The 17411-nt window shown below is 44.9% G+C and overlaps 4 protein-coding genes across 4 annotated transcripts; 2 read left to right on the top strand and 2 right to left on the bottom strand.

Moving 5' to 3' along the window:
- Window positions 1–9043: 9043 nt before the first annotated feature.
- VFPPC_11281 (ankyrin repeats (3 copies) domain-containing protein) lies at window positions 9044–10486 on the top strand (the record flags this gene model as incomplete). Its single annotated transcript, XM_018289519.1, has 1 exon — window positions 9044–10486. One exon carries the CDS (start codon window positions 9044–9046, stop codon window positions 10484–10486), a length of 1443 nt encoding a protein of 480 aa, XP_018136679.1.
- Window positions 10487–11907: 1421 nt separating this feature from the next.
- On the top strand, window positions 11908–12488 carry VFPPC_11282 (hypothetical protein; the record flags this gene model as incomplete). Its single annotated transcript, XM_018289520.1, has 2 exons — window positions 11908–12102; window positions 12168–12488. The coding sequence occupies 2 exons, from the start codon at window positions 11908–11910 to the stop codon at window positions 12486–12488; spliced, it is 516 nt and encodes a 171-aa protein (XP_018136680.1).
- A 558-nt stretch (window positions 12489–13046) lies between these two features.
- VFPPC_11283 (fungal zn(2)-Cys(6) binuclear cluster domain-containing protein) lies at window positions 13047–14369 on the bottom strand (the record flags this gene model as incomplete). Its single annotated transcript, XM_018289521.1, has 1 exon — window positions 13047–14369. The coding sequence occupies one exon, from the start codon at window positions 14367–14369 to the stop codon at window positions 13047–13049; it is 1323 nt and encodes a 440-aa protein (XP_018136681.1).
- Window positions 14370–15639: 1270 nt separating this feature from the next.
- Window positions 15640–17093, bottom strand: VFPPC_11284 (ornithine aminotransferase protein; the record flags this gene model as incomplete). Its single annotated transcript, XM_018289522.1, has 6 exons — window positions 15640–15953; window positions 16004–16185; window positions 16239–16392; window positions 16447–16639; window positions 16702–16911; window positions 16965–17093. The coding sequence occupies 6 exons, from the start codon at window positions 17091–17093 to the stop codon at window positions 15640–15642; spliced, it is 1182 nt and encodes a 393-aa protein (XP_018136682.1).
- Between the last annotated feature and the right edge of the window lie 318 nt (window positions 17094–17411).

The raw sequence follows: 17411 nt of genomic DNA, 5'->3' as shown, positions 1-17411 counted from the left end.
GGTAAAAAGAGCTATATTACTAAAAATAGAGTTTATTATAAAATAGTTAGATAGTTTATTAAACTCTAGGGTAGCTTCTATCTATAGTTTATAGTTAAACTAAGGTTTTTACACACTGCCGACGCGCCGGCACTAACAGGCCTCCTAAATAGCCCTGCAACAAAAGAGAACTATACCACCAACTTAACCAACCCACGCAAGCAGCACGTATCACTAGATAGGTCCTAGCCACAAGCTAAATACACTATTACAGGCTTGCCAAATAACTAGGCTAGGCCTAGTCACAGACAGCAATGCTCTAGGGCAATAGCAAGGCTATCACAGTAATACCACAATAACACAGGCTTGCAAGGCAGGGATAACACAATACACACCACAACAGAGATAGGTAGGAACCACCACAGCAACAATAAGACCTTAGCAGACAAATAAATAACTTTAGATAGCACAAGTGTAACTAAGAGCACTAGGGTAGATCTAGCGCAAGATACCCATAGTAAAGACACTAATAATAATGCTAATAATAAAGAAACACAGAGACCTTATAAATCTCATTTAGGACCTCCTAAAGTAGCTGCCTCTCCTCTGCAGAGGGCCCTACTTAGTTCCCAGGCAGGACCCAAGCAGCTGCCACCTCTACCTAATACCTCTCCTCCGCCTTATCATAACCACAGAGAAGGTCCCTAATAACCTCTATAAGATATATTAGGACCTACACGCTAATTAACCAGGTAGATATAAATATAGCAGGGCAGGACCTACCTAAAATAAGCTAGGAGCAGCGCAGTACTTAGTTATAATATCTAAGAAAGAAAGGAGCTCTAACTAATACTTATTTAAAATATTAAGCTATAAGCTATTAGTAACGTAAAACTAGGAAGCTACTAGAAGATTACACACTAAGATATAGGCAGTACTATAAAGCAAGCAGTAAGCATAATTATTAGAGGCATCTATACGCATTAGACCTAGACCTAGCTAGGCAATAATTACCCCCCCTTAGGACTCCCTATATACTTAACATGCTAGTATAGACATAGAACTAAGGCAGATTCTTAGCTACAGCTTAGAGTATCTAGGTGAGGTATAGGACACATAGAACTATATAGGGACTACACAGGCTTAGCGCCTACTCTGCAAGCAGGCTGCTAGCACTATTATTAGATATAGTAATTCTCCTAAAACTATTAGCAAGATAATAAATTTAGGAGACGCCTAGGAGATATACCAGAAATAGGGCAGGAAGTAATGCTTTATAGCAACTAGCCTACAAATTAAACTATTAGTAAAACTCTAATAAGACTACACAAGAAACGCGCTATAGCTACCGCATAGCCCCTATAATAGCGTAGAGAGGCTAGCAGAGAGCCTATAGTAGCATACAGCTAGAAGGAAAGGAGAATACACACAAATAAAACGCTTAAAAGGAGGAAAAAGAAGGAAAGGAAGGAGCTCCCATTAGGAGAAAGATATTAGTAGCAAGCAGCTAGTAGGACTAGGTAGGCTAAGCACATGCCTAAGGCCTCTCCCCCTAACCACACACTTGCAAGGCCCACCTAGACCGGCTAGCTACTAACCTAGAGCCAGAGAGCAACCTAAAATCCTACAGTAGACACCCACAATAGAGTAAGATAAACACCTAGCACAAGCAATAGAGATCTTATTAATAGAGATAACCTAGACACCAGGTAATAGCGCGGCTATACCAGCTATAACTACTAACTATAAATAACAGCTATAAAAAGCAAAAGCAGAAAGATGCTAGAGCGCTATAGTCACAATACCCCTAGGTAGCCCTAGACCTGCTAGTAGCACTAGAGGCGCTCTAGAAACTAGGCAGAGTTAACGCAAAAGCAGTTATCTTGCCTGCTGCTTAGAAGCAATAGGGCATATATAAGGCATAACTAGAGTTACTACTACTAGCACTACTATTAGAGTTCTTAGTAGCACCTATACAGTATAAGCATAAAGATAGAGCAGTAGTATAAATAGTATTATTAAGTTACTTAAGCTAGTTAAGAATCTCCTAGAGGAGATAGTATATCTTTACAGTAGCAGCAGCCTAGCTCTTAGTAGCAGCTATAACCTCCTTATAATAGTTAGTAGCATTACTATCTAGCATAAGACCTACTACTATAGCAGAACGCTTTAATGTTCTCTTTCCCTTTAACTGCTCTACTGCAATATAGAAACTATTAGGAAACTACACAGATTAGCATTAGTAATGCTCTAGCTATAAATAGGCACTATACCTCCTAATCCCCTCTAGCAGTAATAGCAGTAAGATAGTCCTTAAGGAGGTTTATTATAGCCTAATTACTAGCAGTAACCTTAACCTACTAAGCTATTAGTAACCTGTAAGTAATATAGACCTAAGATAATATACCTTAGTGTAAGAACTCTTACGCACCTTATAATTAAAATAACTAGTACCTCTACCTGCTAGGGTTAGCTATAGCAATAGGGCAGATAAAGGATAAAGGGATAAACTTACCAGACATAATACTATACTAGTAGGCATAGGGTAGATTCTTAGCAAAAGCCTCTAGGATATAAGTAAGATATAGGGCATATAGGGTTAAATAATAGCTATTAATCTAGGAATTATAAGAGCTATATATAATATAAAGCTAGAGTAAAACCTACTATTCTCTCTGCCGCTTTAAAAGCAGTAACCTAGGCCTTAGTTATAAGCTTGCTCTTATACTTCCTATTAGTCTAAAACATATTAGCAATATAAAATTAGAGCAGCACAAAGCAGCCCCCCTTACCTATAGAGTTCCCTTCTTAGATAGAGGCATAATATTAATAGCTAATAATAGGATTAGTATATACTACTACTAGAGTAGTATAGAGCTAGGAATAACCTAGACCCTAACTACTTACCTAGTTAGGCAATAAAAGAGATAGTATTTTAATACTGCCATAAAGTTAGCAGTATAACTATAGAGCTAAGCTGCTAAGTAATAGGCTAACATATAAGGCAGACACCTATAGGTAGTAAGATAGCAATAGGGCGTAAGTAGGAAGTAATAACCTTATCTATACCAAAGACATTAGTAAGAGACCACGCAAATAAACGCCTATAACTAGACTAACCCTAGGCTGCTAGCAGGAAGGAGAAGAAAGTAGGGAAATAGAGGGAATAGTAATAACCCCCCCTTTAGAAAGGGCCAGCTATATATGTATAGGAAAGGTTAAAGAAGGGAAGAAAGGAAGGACTAAAGAGAGGGAAAATAACCGCCTTAAGTATCCTAGCTAGCAGTGTAGCTTAATCGCAGGAACTATTAAAGTGAATTTAAGGTAAGCCTAAAGTGAACTAAAAACCGCATACAAACAGCTATAGCACACTAACCCCCTATCGCTCTAACCGCGCCTAAGCAGCCTCCTATAACTATATACTAATAACAAATAAAGTATAGCTTACCTATACTTCCCGCCACTCTTACGCTGCCGCCACAGCACTAGCAGGAAAAGTAGCTCTTAGGGGATCTACTAGATAACCTAGGATATTACTAGCCGTAAAGGCAATAACTTTTACGCAATAATAAGAGCCCTACTCCTAGTTAGAAGCAGGGCGCAGCCGCATTACTATCGCAGCGTAAGGGTTTTTCTTCCTATTATAGGTTTTCCCCTACAACTAAGCTAGTAGGAGTACTAGGTTAATTAGCTTTAAGTAGCTAACTAGTATAAATAAATAAATAAATAAATAAATAAGGTTTTTACAGTGCAAATTAGGAATTTTTAGACTTCTAAATAACCAGCTACCCTAAAGCTTAGAAAATCTAGAATTAGGTTTATTTAGTAGTTAAATCCCCTGTATTAAAATTTTCGCTATAAATGCGATTTTTTTGCAGGGATAAAAAAAACTAGCTTTTTGGTGTAATTTAGGGTAAACCGCTCGCTTGTGTGGACCGCTCGCTTGTGAACTACGTTAGTAAACTAAGAATAAATAAGTAATTCTATGTATAACTAGATTCTATAGATTACTAAAAGCATTATAATAAGCTAAGTAATCTATAGTAAGCTATATAGTATATAGGCACCCTAAATTTTCTTTTCTTAGATAGTGTTGGAAGCGCAAGGCTTCTATTCGGGTGATAATTATCACGCGGTTTGGGGTACTCGTAACTGGTTGATTGATGCTTGTTGAATTCATCTAGCTATAGATAACGTACGCCTGTGTTAGTGTTAAAGCCTGCTCACGTGAGGTCTGTTTTAGCCACTGTTTAAAGCCATTTGCAGGCTACTAGCTCCACCGCTAAAGACGGCGGTGGAAGCAACACTGGCAGCTTCTCTCTTTAAGGCCTTAATTCATTTAAAAACAAAATAAAACAAGACACCTGTTAAAGGCGTACACACTAGAGGCAAATTCCTCTATTCTAAAGCCAAGTTTTCTTGTATTCTTACCTTATACCGTGGTGGCTATATCCTAACAATTTGGCCACGGTAATTCCCTCACTTTTCGTCCTTCTTCCTCTCTACCCAGCCTTCCACTTGTATCGCGATCTTATTCTTGTTAATAAGGGTTCTTAACGCGTGATTTGGCAATGCTTTCGTTATTGCGTCTGCCGGGTTATCTCCTCCGTTGATCCATCTGACTTTATGGACTTTGCGGCGCTTGTATAACTGTCGGAGAGCCATGATATCTATTATGAGCCTCTTCTCTTTGGTTGTGCCGAGCTTAACAAGGCACTCATATAGGGAATACGAGTCCGTGAGAAGGATCGTGGGGATGTCTGGAATTCCCAGTTGTTTTGTGATGAGCTTTAAAGTCGAGGCTATCGCGTATCCAATGTCTGTGCCTTAAACCATGCTATAAAGCTCAGAGGCTAGGGCACTTCGCGTAACTCTCTTTGACTTGGTTGAAGAGTACGTGATAATGTTGCCTTTAACGAGCATTTCGCCATTATTGGTCTCTTCTTCTGTACCGATAACGATAATGTATCCCAGCTGGGAACTCAGATCTTTGTTGTTAGCAAAAGAGCCATTAACAAACACAAAAAGCTTTGCTTTATCGAGGTTAAATAGTATACATTTTAGGCCTCTACCTAGGTTATTAATCTGCCACTGGATACAGCATCCTAGACGTTTAAAGTTATCGCTAGATAGTTCCTTTTGTTGGGTAGCAACTGAAAGGTCAAAGGCTGCCTCTGGTTGGCAGATACTAGCGAGATATGCGCCGCAGGCTTGTTGCTCAATATATTCCTAATTGGTTGTTAGAATCTGAAGCTTTAAAGCCTGTCCTTTCTGGGTTATCATAATGCTTCCATCGGCGTTAAGAGAGATTCGGCAGCTATTAAAAGTGAGTGGCTTTTCCACCTTAAGGACTTCCTTTGGCTTTGCTGCAAAAGCTGCCTTCTGGAGCTCTTCCTCTTCAAGATTAGAGAACTATTTGTCACTAAGTCCAAGTGTGTCATCGGTTTGCATCCCAATGATACTAAACTTATCGCATTCTGAGATTAGCAGGCATGGGTCGTAAGTCAAGGTCGTTATCTTTAGCTTTTCTCGATGGTGGGTGGAATAAGTCGCCCACCAGTAGGTGCCGGCTTCTGGTATTCCGTATAACGGTTTAACTACTACCATGATGGTGCCTTCTAGGTATCTACCGCGGAGTTGCTTAGGAATCTTTGCGATAATTGTCCTTTGGAGAGGTGTTTAAGATTGCACATAGGCTTGGGTAATATCCCTTATCCAGAGGATAATTCCTCGTTGGAAGAGAGAGGGCGCGAGTGCAATTATAAGCCGTTAGCTGGTAATTATAGCGAGATTAAGGCCTTCCCATTCGCGGAGATATCGGTCTCGGATTGCTTCTGTTTTGTACCTCTTTTGGAGAGCATAGATAAGTTCATTATAACTCTTTCCTTTGTTAGCTAGATTGTTAAGGTAGTACTGGTAAGTAGGTCTAGTAAGCATAATTGGGGTGGCACAGGCGAGTTGATCCTTTGGATAGTCAATCCGTTGGCATTTGTCAATGAATAGATTGACTTTTGTCAGGAGAAAATCATATTCTCGGCCGGAAAACTTATCGCTTTCCTGATAGCTTTTAGAAAGACTATCTAGCCGTCTAAGTAGGTTAGGGGTTACTTCTCCATTTGAAGACGGTATTGGTGGAGGCGTTAGGGCCAATGTGGGAGGTGTATTGATTTTCTCGGAAGCTTGGGTCGTGGAAGGTGCTGTTGTCTTTATAGTCACGATACCGTTAGGTTGATGGGTTTCCGGTTGCTCTCGGGGCTCTTGGGGTGATATTATGATGTGTTCTGTTGTTAATTGACGTAGTAGAGGTATAGAAGATCGTGGAGGGCGTTCGGATTGTGAAGGGCGTTCTGGGTCATCGTCTGGCCATATAGGGAAGCCTGGGGAATTCACAGCTTCTATGACAGCGTTAACGATTAGGAGGCGGTCTTCCTTCCTTACGTAAACCCCCTTTTTACGGAGGGTATCGCGGAAGTCACAAAGGATAACCTTTCTCGAGCGGTTAAAGTGGCTATGGTTCCAGTCAGCAAAGTCATCAATAAGGCACTGCTATATATCATGGGAGTTCTGTTAACGTTCCCAGTAATAATTAGTGGCCCAGATAATAGCGTTGTTAACTTTCTTTATAGTAGGTTTGCTTAAGTTAAAGTTATAGGGTGTGGTTAGCTTATTAGGATCATATAGATTAGGGTCAAAATGAGGCGGGCTAGCAATATCTTGGTCTCCTTGGAGGGACACGGCATTGTTATCTTCTGCCATAGTGATGATTGAAATGGGAGATAAGAAGGGGGAGATAAAAGGGATAATCCTAGATAGGTAAATCTAGGGGGATTAGAGCTTAGGGGATTTAGGGTTAAATAGGAGCTTCTCGGTTGTGTTTTCCAGGACGAGGAGACAAAGATCAGCGATCAAGTTAATAACTCGTGGGTAATAATGTTCCTATGTAGAAAACGTTTTCTTGTGATAGACGATGAAGGTATTAATTTGAGGCGCGGCGACAGTACGCAAAAGAGCAGCAGCAGCACTCGCGTTAATTTCCTTTGGGTAGCATAGAAAGTCTACAGGGTGAGGCAGAGATCTATCTCTTCTTATGTTCCTTGCTGTTCTGTGGTTTTGCAACCACTGATTAGTGTTGGAAGCGCAAGGCTTCTATTCGGGTGATAATTATCACGCGGTTTAGGGTACTTGTAACTGGTTGATTAATGCTTGTTAAATTCATCTAGCTATAGATAACGTACGCCTGTGTTGGTGTTAAAGCCTGCTCACGTGAGGTCTATTTTAGCCACTATTTGAAGCCATTCGCAGGCTACTGGCTCCACCGCCAAAGACGGCGGTGGAAGCAACAGATAGCTTTTAGTCTTTAGCTCTTAATAATAATCTTTAGTATAATTCCAAGAAATACTTTAAGTAGCTATACTAATTACTAGTTATAGTCTATAATCTATTACTAATATAATGTCTAACTGCTTAGACTAACTGATATAAATGTTTCTGCTAATATAAACCTTGCCTAGTTTACCCGTGAGGAATCCCAGTTATTATAGTATTCCACTTTAGCTTTTGCTATTATATAGGGTAGCTTTTTACTTTATTTTGCTAATAGAGCTAGTTATAGATTTTACCGATTAGAGCTGCAGTAGCTACTTAAAGTACTCGCTCTATTTTGTTTTCTAGCTATAGCGAGATTTTTCCCAAGCTACTTTATTATTCTTAGCTTATTAATTAACTTGTGATTATCTTCTAAGGTTAAGCAATTCTAGCCTAAATAGCTCTAGCTTAATATTAAGGCTATAGCTTATTAGATAAATAGACATGTAGCATAAAACTAACGTAAAGGATATTATGTGGGCGGAATTGCTCACACTTGGGGGCCTGACAAGTGGATAGGAAAAAGGGACTTGGTGTTTTCATTTGATCTTATAGCTAGCACACAGATAAAAGGGAGGTTCTTCCCCCTTTAGCCAGACATTTAATTAACAGACTTAACCGCGATTTTCTTAACTAGAGCTATTTACTTAATGCATCTAATGCTTGTTTACTAAATCCCTTGTTGACTAAGGGTACCTTCCTTTGCTGCCGGCTGCACCTCACGGAGGTGCACCACCAAACAACACTGCTAAAGTCTTCCGGGAAGACTAAAGCAATTAAAGATTAAATACCATTTAATCTAGGCAATTAGAAGGATTCTGACTATTTAGACTAAAAGGAAGTAATAATCTAGACTAAATTGCTGACAAGCTGCGTGTAAGTGCAGTATTTCGCGGGCCACTCTGAGCTCTTGGGTGTGTTCGTTTTGGGCCAACAAAATATATTATGTTTGTAAAGCAGAAAATTCCGTACCAGCTGAGAACCAGTTGTGTCTGCTTGTAGTTCCATACCCCTCCTTGCAAACCACGAAGTGAAATTGATCCAATTTGGTCCGCGTTTTATGTGGGAGTGAGTGTCTGTTTGTTAACTCCTTGTAGCAGAAAGATGAAATACACCACATTGTGGGCTAGAGGGCGTGAAACAATTGTGCTTAGAGCTGCTAGTGGTGGGTGATCAGCCATCCTGGCTTTGCCAGAGAACCCCTGGACCAACAGAAGATACCTGTGCGAAATTTGGGCTAATCAGGAATCTGAACAGGGTACAAGACGTCTAAGTTGGTGGAACTCTGTGCGGGAGCCAATCGGTGTTTGGCCGAGTACGTTTTGTCAAGGTCAGGGTCAGGGATCTATCTGCATTCTCAACTGAAAGTGATGGAGCAAGCTGACTCGTCTTTTTAAAGTTAACCTTGAAGTGGATGTGGCTCACCTGCAAACAAAATTCACGGTTCCGAACCACTGGAAGCTGCATTTTTGGTGAACCAACCATCTGCAGTCGTGTTTGTGCCAGACATGACCACGAGTCCGACACTTAGGCAGCACTTCTAGGTTGTAACTTGAGACTTACAATATCCCATCCCCTCAATGGCAGAGGAGCTATGGATATATATCAACATTGAGACAATTCCCTTCCTTCTTGCCTCCAACTCTCCGCTAACTTTATCAGCTCAGCATCCGACATTGCTCGCCTCCCAGACCCAATCATGTCATTCATCCTTGGGGATATCATGAGCAGCGTCGGGGTAGACACCTCTTGTTTATACCCGTTCCACGCCCGAATGTACTTTCGGGATCCTGGATACCCCATTCCAACACTACATAAAGCCGCATTAAATGGTGACCAGGAGCAGGCCATGAGAGTTCTTGCAGATGGAGCTGACATCAACTGTTCGGGCATTGGAGGAGAAACAGCGCTACATATCATTGCTGCGCAAGGAGATCCCAGGCTCGCACGTCTGCTTCTGCAACATCAAGCCTCTGTTACAGCCGTGGATCAACTGGGGGCTACCGCGCTACACTGGGCAGCCGGAGGCCGAACAGACGAGCATATCACAGTATTGAAGCTTCTACTCGACGCTGGTGCTGACGCATCTGCTGCGGCTGAGGATCAAACAACGCCAATTTTGTGGGCGACAGATGGAGGAACTCTAGAGGCGATTCGCTTGTTACACGCAGCTGGTGCGGACAGCTCCGCGGCCGTGGTATCTGCCGCCTCGCTCGGGAACGAGGCTGTTGTGAGGTTCTTGATTGATGTTGGCGTAAGTGTGACGGCAACACACCATGGCTTCACAGCTCTACACAAAGCATTACTTGGCGGACACTCGACAATAGCAGAGTTGCTAATCGATGCCGGCGCCGATATTTTCGCTCCGGCCATCGACGGAATATCCACACTGCATTGCGCGGCTGCTGGTGGCCATGAAGCAATTACCAGGAGGCTGCTGGCCGCCGGTGCCGATGCTTCAGTACAATCAGATGACGGATCGACGCCGGTAATACTCGCAGCACATGGTACGCACGAGGCAGTTGTGCGTCTTCTAATCGAAGCTGGTGCAGACGTTTCTATGAGAGATTCTGCGGGCACCACAGCCTTACGCTGGGCCGCATCGGCCGGGCACGAGTCGATTTCTGAGCAACTTCTCGCTGCTGGAGCAGATCCTTCTGCTCAAGATGCTGCTGGTACAACGCCTCTCATACATGCTGTTACTGGCGGCCACGAAATAGTTACCCTCTTACTCCTCACATCTGGCGCCTCCGCCTCCGCCTCCGACAACCATTTAGTCACGGCATTGCAAATGGCTTCCAGTAAAGGACATGGCAGTCTGGTAAGTCATCTTCTCGAATTTGGAGCCGATGCCTCGTCCGCAGACGAAAGAGGAACTACAGCACTCCATCGGGCTGCTGCTTGGGGACATGACGACATCATACGAGCGCTCCTTGCTGCTGGTGCAGATGTGAGTGCAGTGGACGCGGCCGGGACGACTGCTTTACACGAGGCAGGCAAATGGGGATGTACTTCAACTGCGCAACTTCTATTGCAACATGGCGCCGCTACCCTGGTGACAGATAACGCTGGGAGGACGGCACGGCAACTAGCGCTTGCAAATGGCCATGGAGATACCGCCGCATTGCTTGTTGAAACCTGAGCGTTCTCGCGCGGACATGGGACGGGAAGAATTATAGACCTTATCGAAGTCATGCTTTATAGTTTTTCTCCATGTCCAATAAAGTCGTATGCGACCATACGATATTTCGGTTCCCTATCATGTTCTACGAACTATAATTGTCGTCCAGAAATTGAATAAGTTAAGTGCCTGAGGATGAGTTGGCTGGGGTACCTATTCTGATCAAGGTAAAAGACCTTGATCCCTCACCCTAGATTGTAGGACGAGGACAATAAGGATAACCACGAATTGGCCTAGTGTTTCAAGGCACTCCATTTTAGGGGTGAAAGTGGCAGCCGTTTTCTCAACGCTCTTGTGCAGCTTATAGGACTGGTAGGCTTACACCGCGGATTCACCAGGGAGCTTAGTTTTAATAAGCCTAAGCTACAGGATAAACCATATTACTTCTATAGACTATACAACAAGCCACCAACTTCTATATTCCATTTTAGCAAGCTCTATAAAACTAACTATAGGCGGCGGTTTAGGATTACTAGAGTGGTAAAAGGCAGTATATATAAAAGTAAGGTTTCTATAGTAGATAGTCTGCTTACTAAATTTGTGCTAGTCTAAAATATACATCACGGTTATATTATTTGGAGAATAATATGATTCTAACAATCTTTCAGGTCTCATAAAAGCACCTAACACCGCGAGTATATCTAGTTACAGCTGTACCCTAGTAGGCTAAATCTCCTGGGCAGCTACTTTTTAGGCACTCTTTGTGGGATAAAATGCCCCTATAAGGAGGGCTTATTGTCTCTAGCCTAAGAAACAAACTTATACCAACAGTGTTATAGTTGTGTTTTCGTATTACCCCGCGATCCTCACTCTACTAGCTAAAAGCGTTCAGTCATGCTTGCATGGCGAATACATATGTAAATACTCGGTATAGTTGCTTGGGTCTGCCGCCTCCCACTAGGATGGTTGCAGCCTCTGCCAGCTAGAGCACTTGGGACCTACCTGCAGAAACTAAGGACACCAATTCCCACATTTTGGGAAGTCTTAGACAACTAGGACTGCACTGGTCAAGATCTTGAGGTCTATATTGCAAGGATCCAAAATGATTGTACAACGACTGTTAAAGAGGCTGCTGTATTAGGAATAGGCTATGCAAAGTGATAAGTCTGGATGCGTCTTGAATGCAAGAAGAGCGTTTAGGTGGAATTGTGAGGTCTCCGGTTGGCTAACTCAAGCCGCGCGGTTGCCCACCTGAACTGCATTCCGGATATCCATCTCCACGTGAGATTCTGTTGGACGAGGTGCGTCGAGCACTGCTTATGCCCCTAATACAACAACACATCAAATTGCTATAAGAGGGGCTTGGGTACGGATTATGCTAACCTTTGAAGCCTGGGACAGCCCCTCCCTAATCATCCCGTCTTTTGATTCATACCCACATCATGTCGCGCTTTATCAACACAATTCCAACAGCAGCATATCCATTAAGCTTGGGACTGCTTGTCACGTCTTCACTCCTATTCGGAAATGTTGGGCTCTCACTCTGTGGGCCCCTACCAATAATCAAGGATGAGATTGGTAGCAGCCAACTGACTACCAGATCTCGTGTGCGCGTGTGGAAGCTCTTCTTCGACAGGGCATCTGTACGGTTGGCCTAAGCTACTAATTTGTTAACCCTTTCTAAGCGCTTACATTCTCGTAGTACTATGTCATCCGCGGAACCGCAATCACCATCGGGCTTCACCTATCCGCCGTTGGACTTACTGCCTTGCCTCTGGTTCGAAGTCTCTCTCTCACTTCTGCCGCATGCAGCGCTAGCGCAATTGTGTACACTGGGTTTATGATACAGCCAACAAATAAGTCACTTGGTGCGTTGAATCAGAAAGAGGAACTGTCAGAAACCGAGGACAAAGAGGCCCTGAGATTAATCGGAAACTGGGATTGGTTGCACAAATGGCGCATGGTTATATACGCTGGAGCGTGGACATCCGGTGTTACGGCATTGATCGCGACGTTTGCGTGAAAGCTTCGCCTTTAATGTAAAGGTATTTCCAGTGGACTTCTTCACAAAAAAGGACTTGGGGACAACGTAGATAGTGGTGCGCACAAATTAGCAGACACTCAATCTTCAAGCTGGGGGGAAGGAGTCTGGTAGGTGACCAACATTCGTCTATACTTTACAGCATGAACAACCTCACGCTTGGGCTCTTAACTTTGGCGAGTATGGCGTGGCAGAGGAGACCTACTAACCGTTAAGCTTGGACTCAAAGACTCTATAATAGTAAAGAGAGAGTACATAATTGCACGCCTGCATGTTTTAAGCCGTCTTACTTGTAGCTTGGATCTGTGAGAACATTGTATGTGATTTATGTCTTCCCATTTTCCATAACGAAGTATGACCATAGAGGGCTGCCTTCGCCTTTACCCGGCCCCTTTGGTATAATAGAATTTCATCTCTTCTCCTCGTATGATGTGTCCATTAGATGGAGCACCTTAGAGCCACTTACCTAGCTACAGGGACTAAAAAGAATTCTCAAAATTTAATACCGTAACAAGTACAGTGCCAGTATCTGGATATCTGTCACGTCCTTAACCCCCATCGTCGCAAAACCTCTCCATCGCCGCCTAACCACCTCCCCACCTCATCTAAGCCATAGTGTATTGCCCGCAAAACAACAGTCGACTCTTCTGCGTCGGCAGGCGTAACCAATGCCAGATCTTGGTCTAGTGTCATCATCCTAATCTCCCTTCTCGGCAGCGCTATCCAAGCCCTTTCCCATTCCGCTGCTGATTGTGCCTCCCACAAAGCTACCTGTGCAGTGAAGCTCAATGGCGCCAGGCGGGCTTCTGCTCTATCCCACCCGTGCTTCAGAAAACAATGTACAGCAATAAGCATTTCTGCAAAAAATACTGTTCGTCGCATGCTCTCCTCCCGCACCCAAGTCGCCCAGTCCAAGTTGTCACGTATGGGTCGGAGTTGTCTGCGTAGAATCTGCAGCCACGCTTTTAGCCGCAGCTCGTGTCCTTCCGCCTGCGACCGTTGGGAGATATCGTTAATACAGAATAACCGTATGCTCTGGTAGATCAGCAACGCCTGTATAGGCGGTAAGAGGTCGATCTGTGTGAACGCGGACTGAGTGATTACAGCGTCAACAGCATCTACCAGCAGGGTAGCACGTTGTCCGATTACATTCCGCACAACGGCGCTGTTGGAGGGATTACGCATGGCATTTAATGCACTGGATGATAGAGCGTCTTGGAGAACTGCAGATGTTGGGATTTGTGAGTGGTGTATGAAAGTTGTGTGTCCAACCTCGGCCAATGCATTTGCTTGAGCGACAAATCGTTGGCTTGCATACTCGCAACGTGGCTGGTAATAAGAATTCGAAGTAATAGGGCCCTCATCCCAAGAAACATCAGCATTTATAGCCATGTCTGTCGTTGATGAGGCGATGGCCAGCTCCGACATTGGCGACAAAGCTGTATTCTGCCAGGTGAGATCTTGCAGGAGAGCCAGCATGGCCGGAGAGATTGGTTTCGGCAGCGAGGCAAGACTATGTAAAGAAAGTGGCATATAACTAGGAAGACCAATGATCGCGGCGTCGTCGCTGGATGTGGTGCTTGTCAGCCATGTTGATGATGTTGCCTCCAACGACTGTGGATTGCAGATCTCATGGTTATGGTCGACTTGAGATGTAGCGGCTGCAGTGCCCAATATCGCGCCAGTGCCGGAAGTGTTGCTATTCGCAATAAATGAATTCGTCGTAGCCCAAGGATACACACACTTTAATCTTCTGGCGACGCATCGTTGGCAGATGGGAAAGTCGAGGGTGCATCGCCGTTTCGACTTAGCACATGGCCTGCAAGACTTCCGGCGAAGCGACGCCATTTGTGAAACAGGCATGATGAGAGGTCACTAGGCAGGAAAGGAGGAAGAGAAATCAACGTTTGTGGAAGAAAAACAAATTGCCTCATGTGTTGGTTTTGTTCTTCAACACAAGGCTGAGATAAGCAGCTTGTTGTGATTTCAAGGCGCCTTTGAAGACCTACGCGCGCCCGAGGTTGTAGGACGTAAGCACACCAGACTTGACTTGAGATCTGGTTCATAGAGGTCAAAGGGTGTCCCTGGTGCCCCAGAAAAGCCAAGTTTGGGTGGTGCTTTGAGAATGTTTCGCCGCCATTTGGAATCATTCGCAGTCTTCTAGTCAACTCACTAGCGGTACGTGGGGCTGTCATTATCTAGGCTGAACAGGTTTGAGTATTTACCACTAGTTATCATGTAGCCGAACCCTGGTTTACTCTAACTCGTTATGTTGACACCGGCACAAATACAACCGCGGTCAACATTCCCATACACCTGTGCCGGCTGCTTGCGCTTAGAAAGTTTTACGCCAAGCATACATGTAAATATGTCTATTAGGGGAATTGCGAGCCCAAGTGCCGAGCATTCAGATCTACAGTTGAGGCACACCATGAGAGAACACATTGTCTGCATCCAACTTTGTCTTAAACCTCTTCATCTCAGCCAAGTTTCCCCTGTACAGTTTCGCCAGATCCAATTGCTCAGGCGGTATGAAAGCCAGGAACATACAATCTGCAGCACTCTTATCCTGCCTCATTTTCTCGAAAAAGTCTTCAGTCCACATCTTTGCCGCCTCCGTCAATGATTCATCGAGTGAATGCCCAATAATTTCCAATAGCACCTGGTTCTCTAACTTCCGGTACTAATCTCTACGTGGCCGAGCCTTCCATGGCTTTGCCATGTATAATATGTAAGCTGGCCATTGGTCCTGGCGCAGGCATGCTAGTAGCTCGGTTTACAAAAATCTCAATGGCGGTCCGGCTCAGACTCTGGCCTGAAAGAGACACGCCTGCCACTTTGCCATGATATAGCGAAGCCTGGGGAAGCCTCGTCGGAAAGCTCTAATGGGTACGACGGCGCTGGGTCTCACTTAGTTAATTACTCTTCAGATTGATATAAAGCTATATTGACTTCCTACTCTCCTTTGACATGTTTCTCAGTTCAAGAACTCACTGCCGGGGAAATCTCCCAGCTTTGTGACATCCTCGATTGCTTGGGCAACAACCGTCACAGCCTTGACCAGGTCCTCTTCTGATATTGCCAGAGGAGGGCTGAACCGTAGGCGATCAGCTCCAATGCCAACCAGTACACCTCAGTGCATGGCAAGAGCTGAGACCCGGCGAGGGGTAAGGCCAGGTATGGAAAGGTCGAGAACTAGAGACTGAAAGAGTGCTGGGCCTCGCAATTCCTTCACATAGGGGGGGTTGAGGGCTTTAATTGTTTTCCTTAATACCTCTCCCAGTCTCTCAGATCTTTCCGCCAGTTTCTCCTCTTCGAGAACATCTAGGGATGCCAGGGCTGCTGCGCATGCAATTGGGGAGGCAGCAAAGGTCGAGAGAATCTCGCTCTTCTGGATCAAGTCCATAACATTGCTCTTTCCCATGATGACGGACATGGGGTAGTAACCTTGTCATGTCAGTATACTCTTCGAGCGTAGTGTGATTGCAGGAGCCAACCTCCAGTTACAGCCTTGCCCATGGTAACCATGTCGGGCTCAAGCTCTGGTTCCTGTTGGAATGAGAGGTCCTTGCCGGTGCGGCCGTATCCAGCCTGGATCTCGTCGCAGACAAGTAGAACATTGTGCTTCCTGCAGAGTTTCTGGACGACTTTCAGGTAACCAGGTGGGGGGACGATGGTGCTACACGGCCATGAGTATCTTCATTGTGACAAGAACCACGTCGGTGAACATACCCTGCCCAGCCCTGCACGGGTTCAACGATGAACGCCGCAAGCTTGTCACCGTCTTGCTCAAAACACTCAGCCAGGGCTTGAATGTCTCCAAAGGGGATGAGCTTTCCGCTGGTGGGTGCGTAAGGGCCAACGTTGGGGAGGTGCTGGCCGAAGTCTTGCATGCTGTCAGTGCTAGGAAGTTTTGTGCTACAATTGGGCAGACACTTACGCTTCGCACAGACAGTAGCCATGGGCATAGTGGACAGAGTCAAGCCATGGTAGCATTGGTCGACAGTCAGGACGTGTGCCTGATCCTGAGGAATTCCCTTTCGCAAATAGGCCCATTTTCGCGCTGTCTTGACAGCAGACTCGACGGCTTCAGAGCCGCTCAGCATGGTAACAACAGAGTCAAACCCGAATTTCTAAGTGAAAAGGTCAGCTGCAACTCTTCGTTAGGTGAACAGCAAGGGGGGGTATTTCTTACCTTGGTCACGCGTTTAGCGAACTCGGTGTACAGAAGGCTGATGTGGTAGGTGCCGCTCAGGGGCATCTTGTAGACTTGGTCCGCAACGGCCTTGGCGATCTTGGGGTTGGAGTACCCAAAATTCATCACGGCGAACTGACCTATAAAGTCAATGTACTTCTTGCCGTCGACATCTGTGATGATATGGCCATCAGCAGACTCTACAGCAACCTGGTGTCAACGCGTTAGCAGCGTCGGGGCCTGCAGACTCAACAATCACTTACTGGTAGAGTAGGAAAGCCTCCCCGGACATACTGGCTCCAGTCGTCAACATGCTTCTGCGTGTTTTCGTTCAGTGCCAGCTTCGTCACGGTAGACTGTCCGTCGGGGCTGTCAACTGGGTAATGGGGCATTGTTTGTGAATTCTATTGATGTCTCAAGCAACAACAAGGGTCGTTCGATTATTGTGCTGTTACAGATATGGATCATCTCACGACTTGGTATTTAAACCTGATCCCAACTCGCCAGGCTTCACAATTCGGTCAACAGACGACATCCCAGTTGCCGGCAGGGTGGAAGGGGCCGGACCGGCAACAGCTTCCGGTGCGAGTCGCATTACTACTTTGGGTCAGGTCAATATCTTGATACAGCGACCCACATGACGCATCGCAGTGGTTGGCATAGGCATGGGGCAATGTGACAAAGTTCCATCATATATTGTGTCAAACGAC

This window comes from Pochonia chlamydosporia (assembly GCF_001653235.2).
Source record: "Pochonia chlamydosporia 170 chromosome Unknown PCv3seq00017, whole genome shotgun sequence".
NCBI lineage: Eukaryota > Fungi > Ascomycota > Sordariomycetes > Hypocreales > Clavicipitaceae > Pochonia > Pochonia chlamydosporia.
This window is presented reverse-complemented; position numbering and strand designations above follow the sequence as displayed.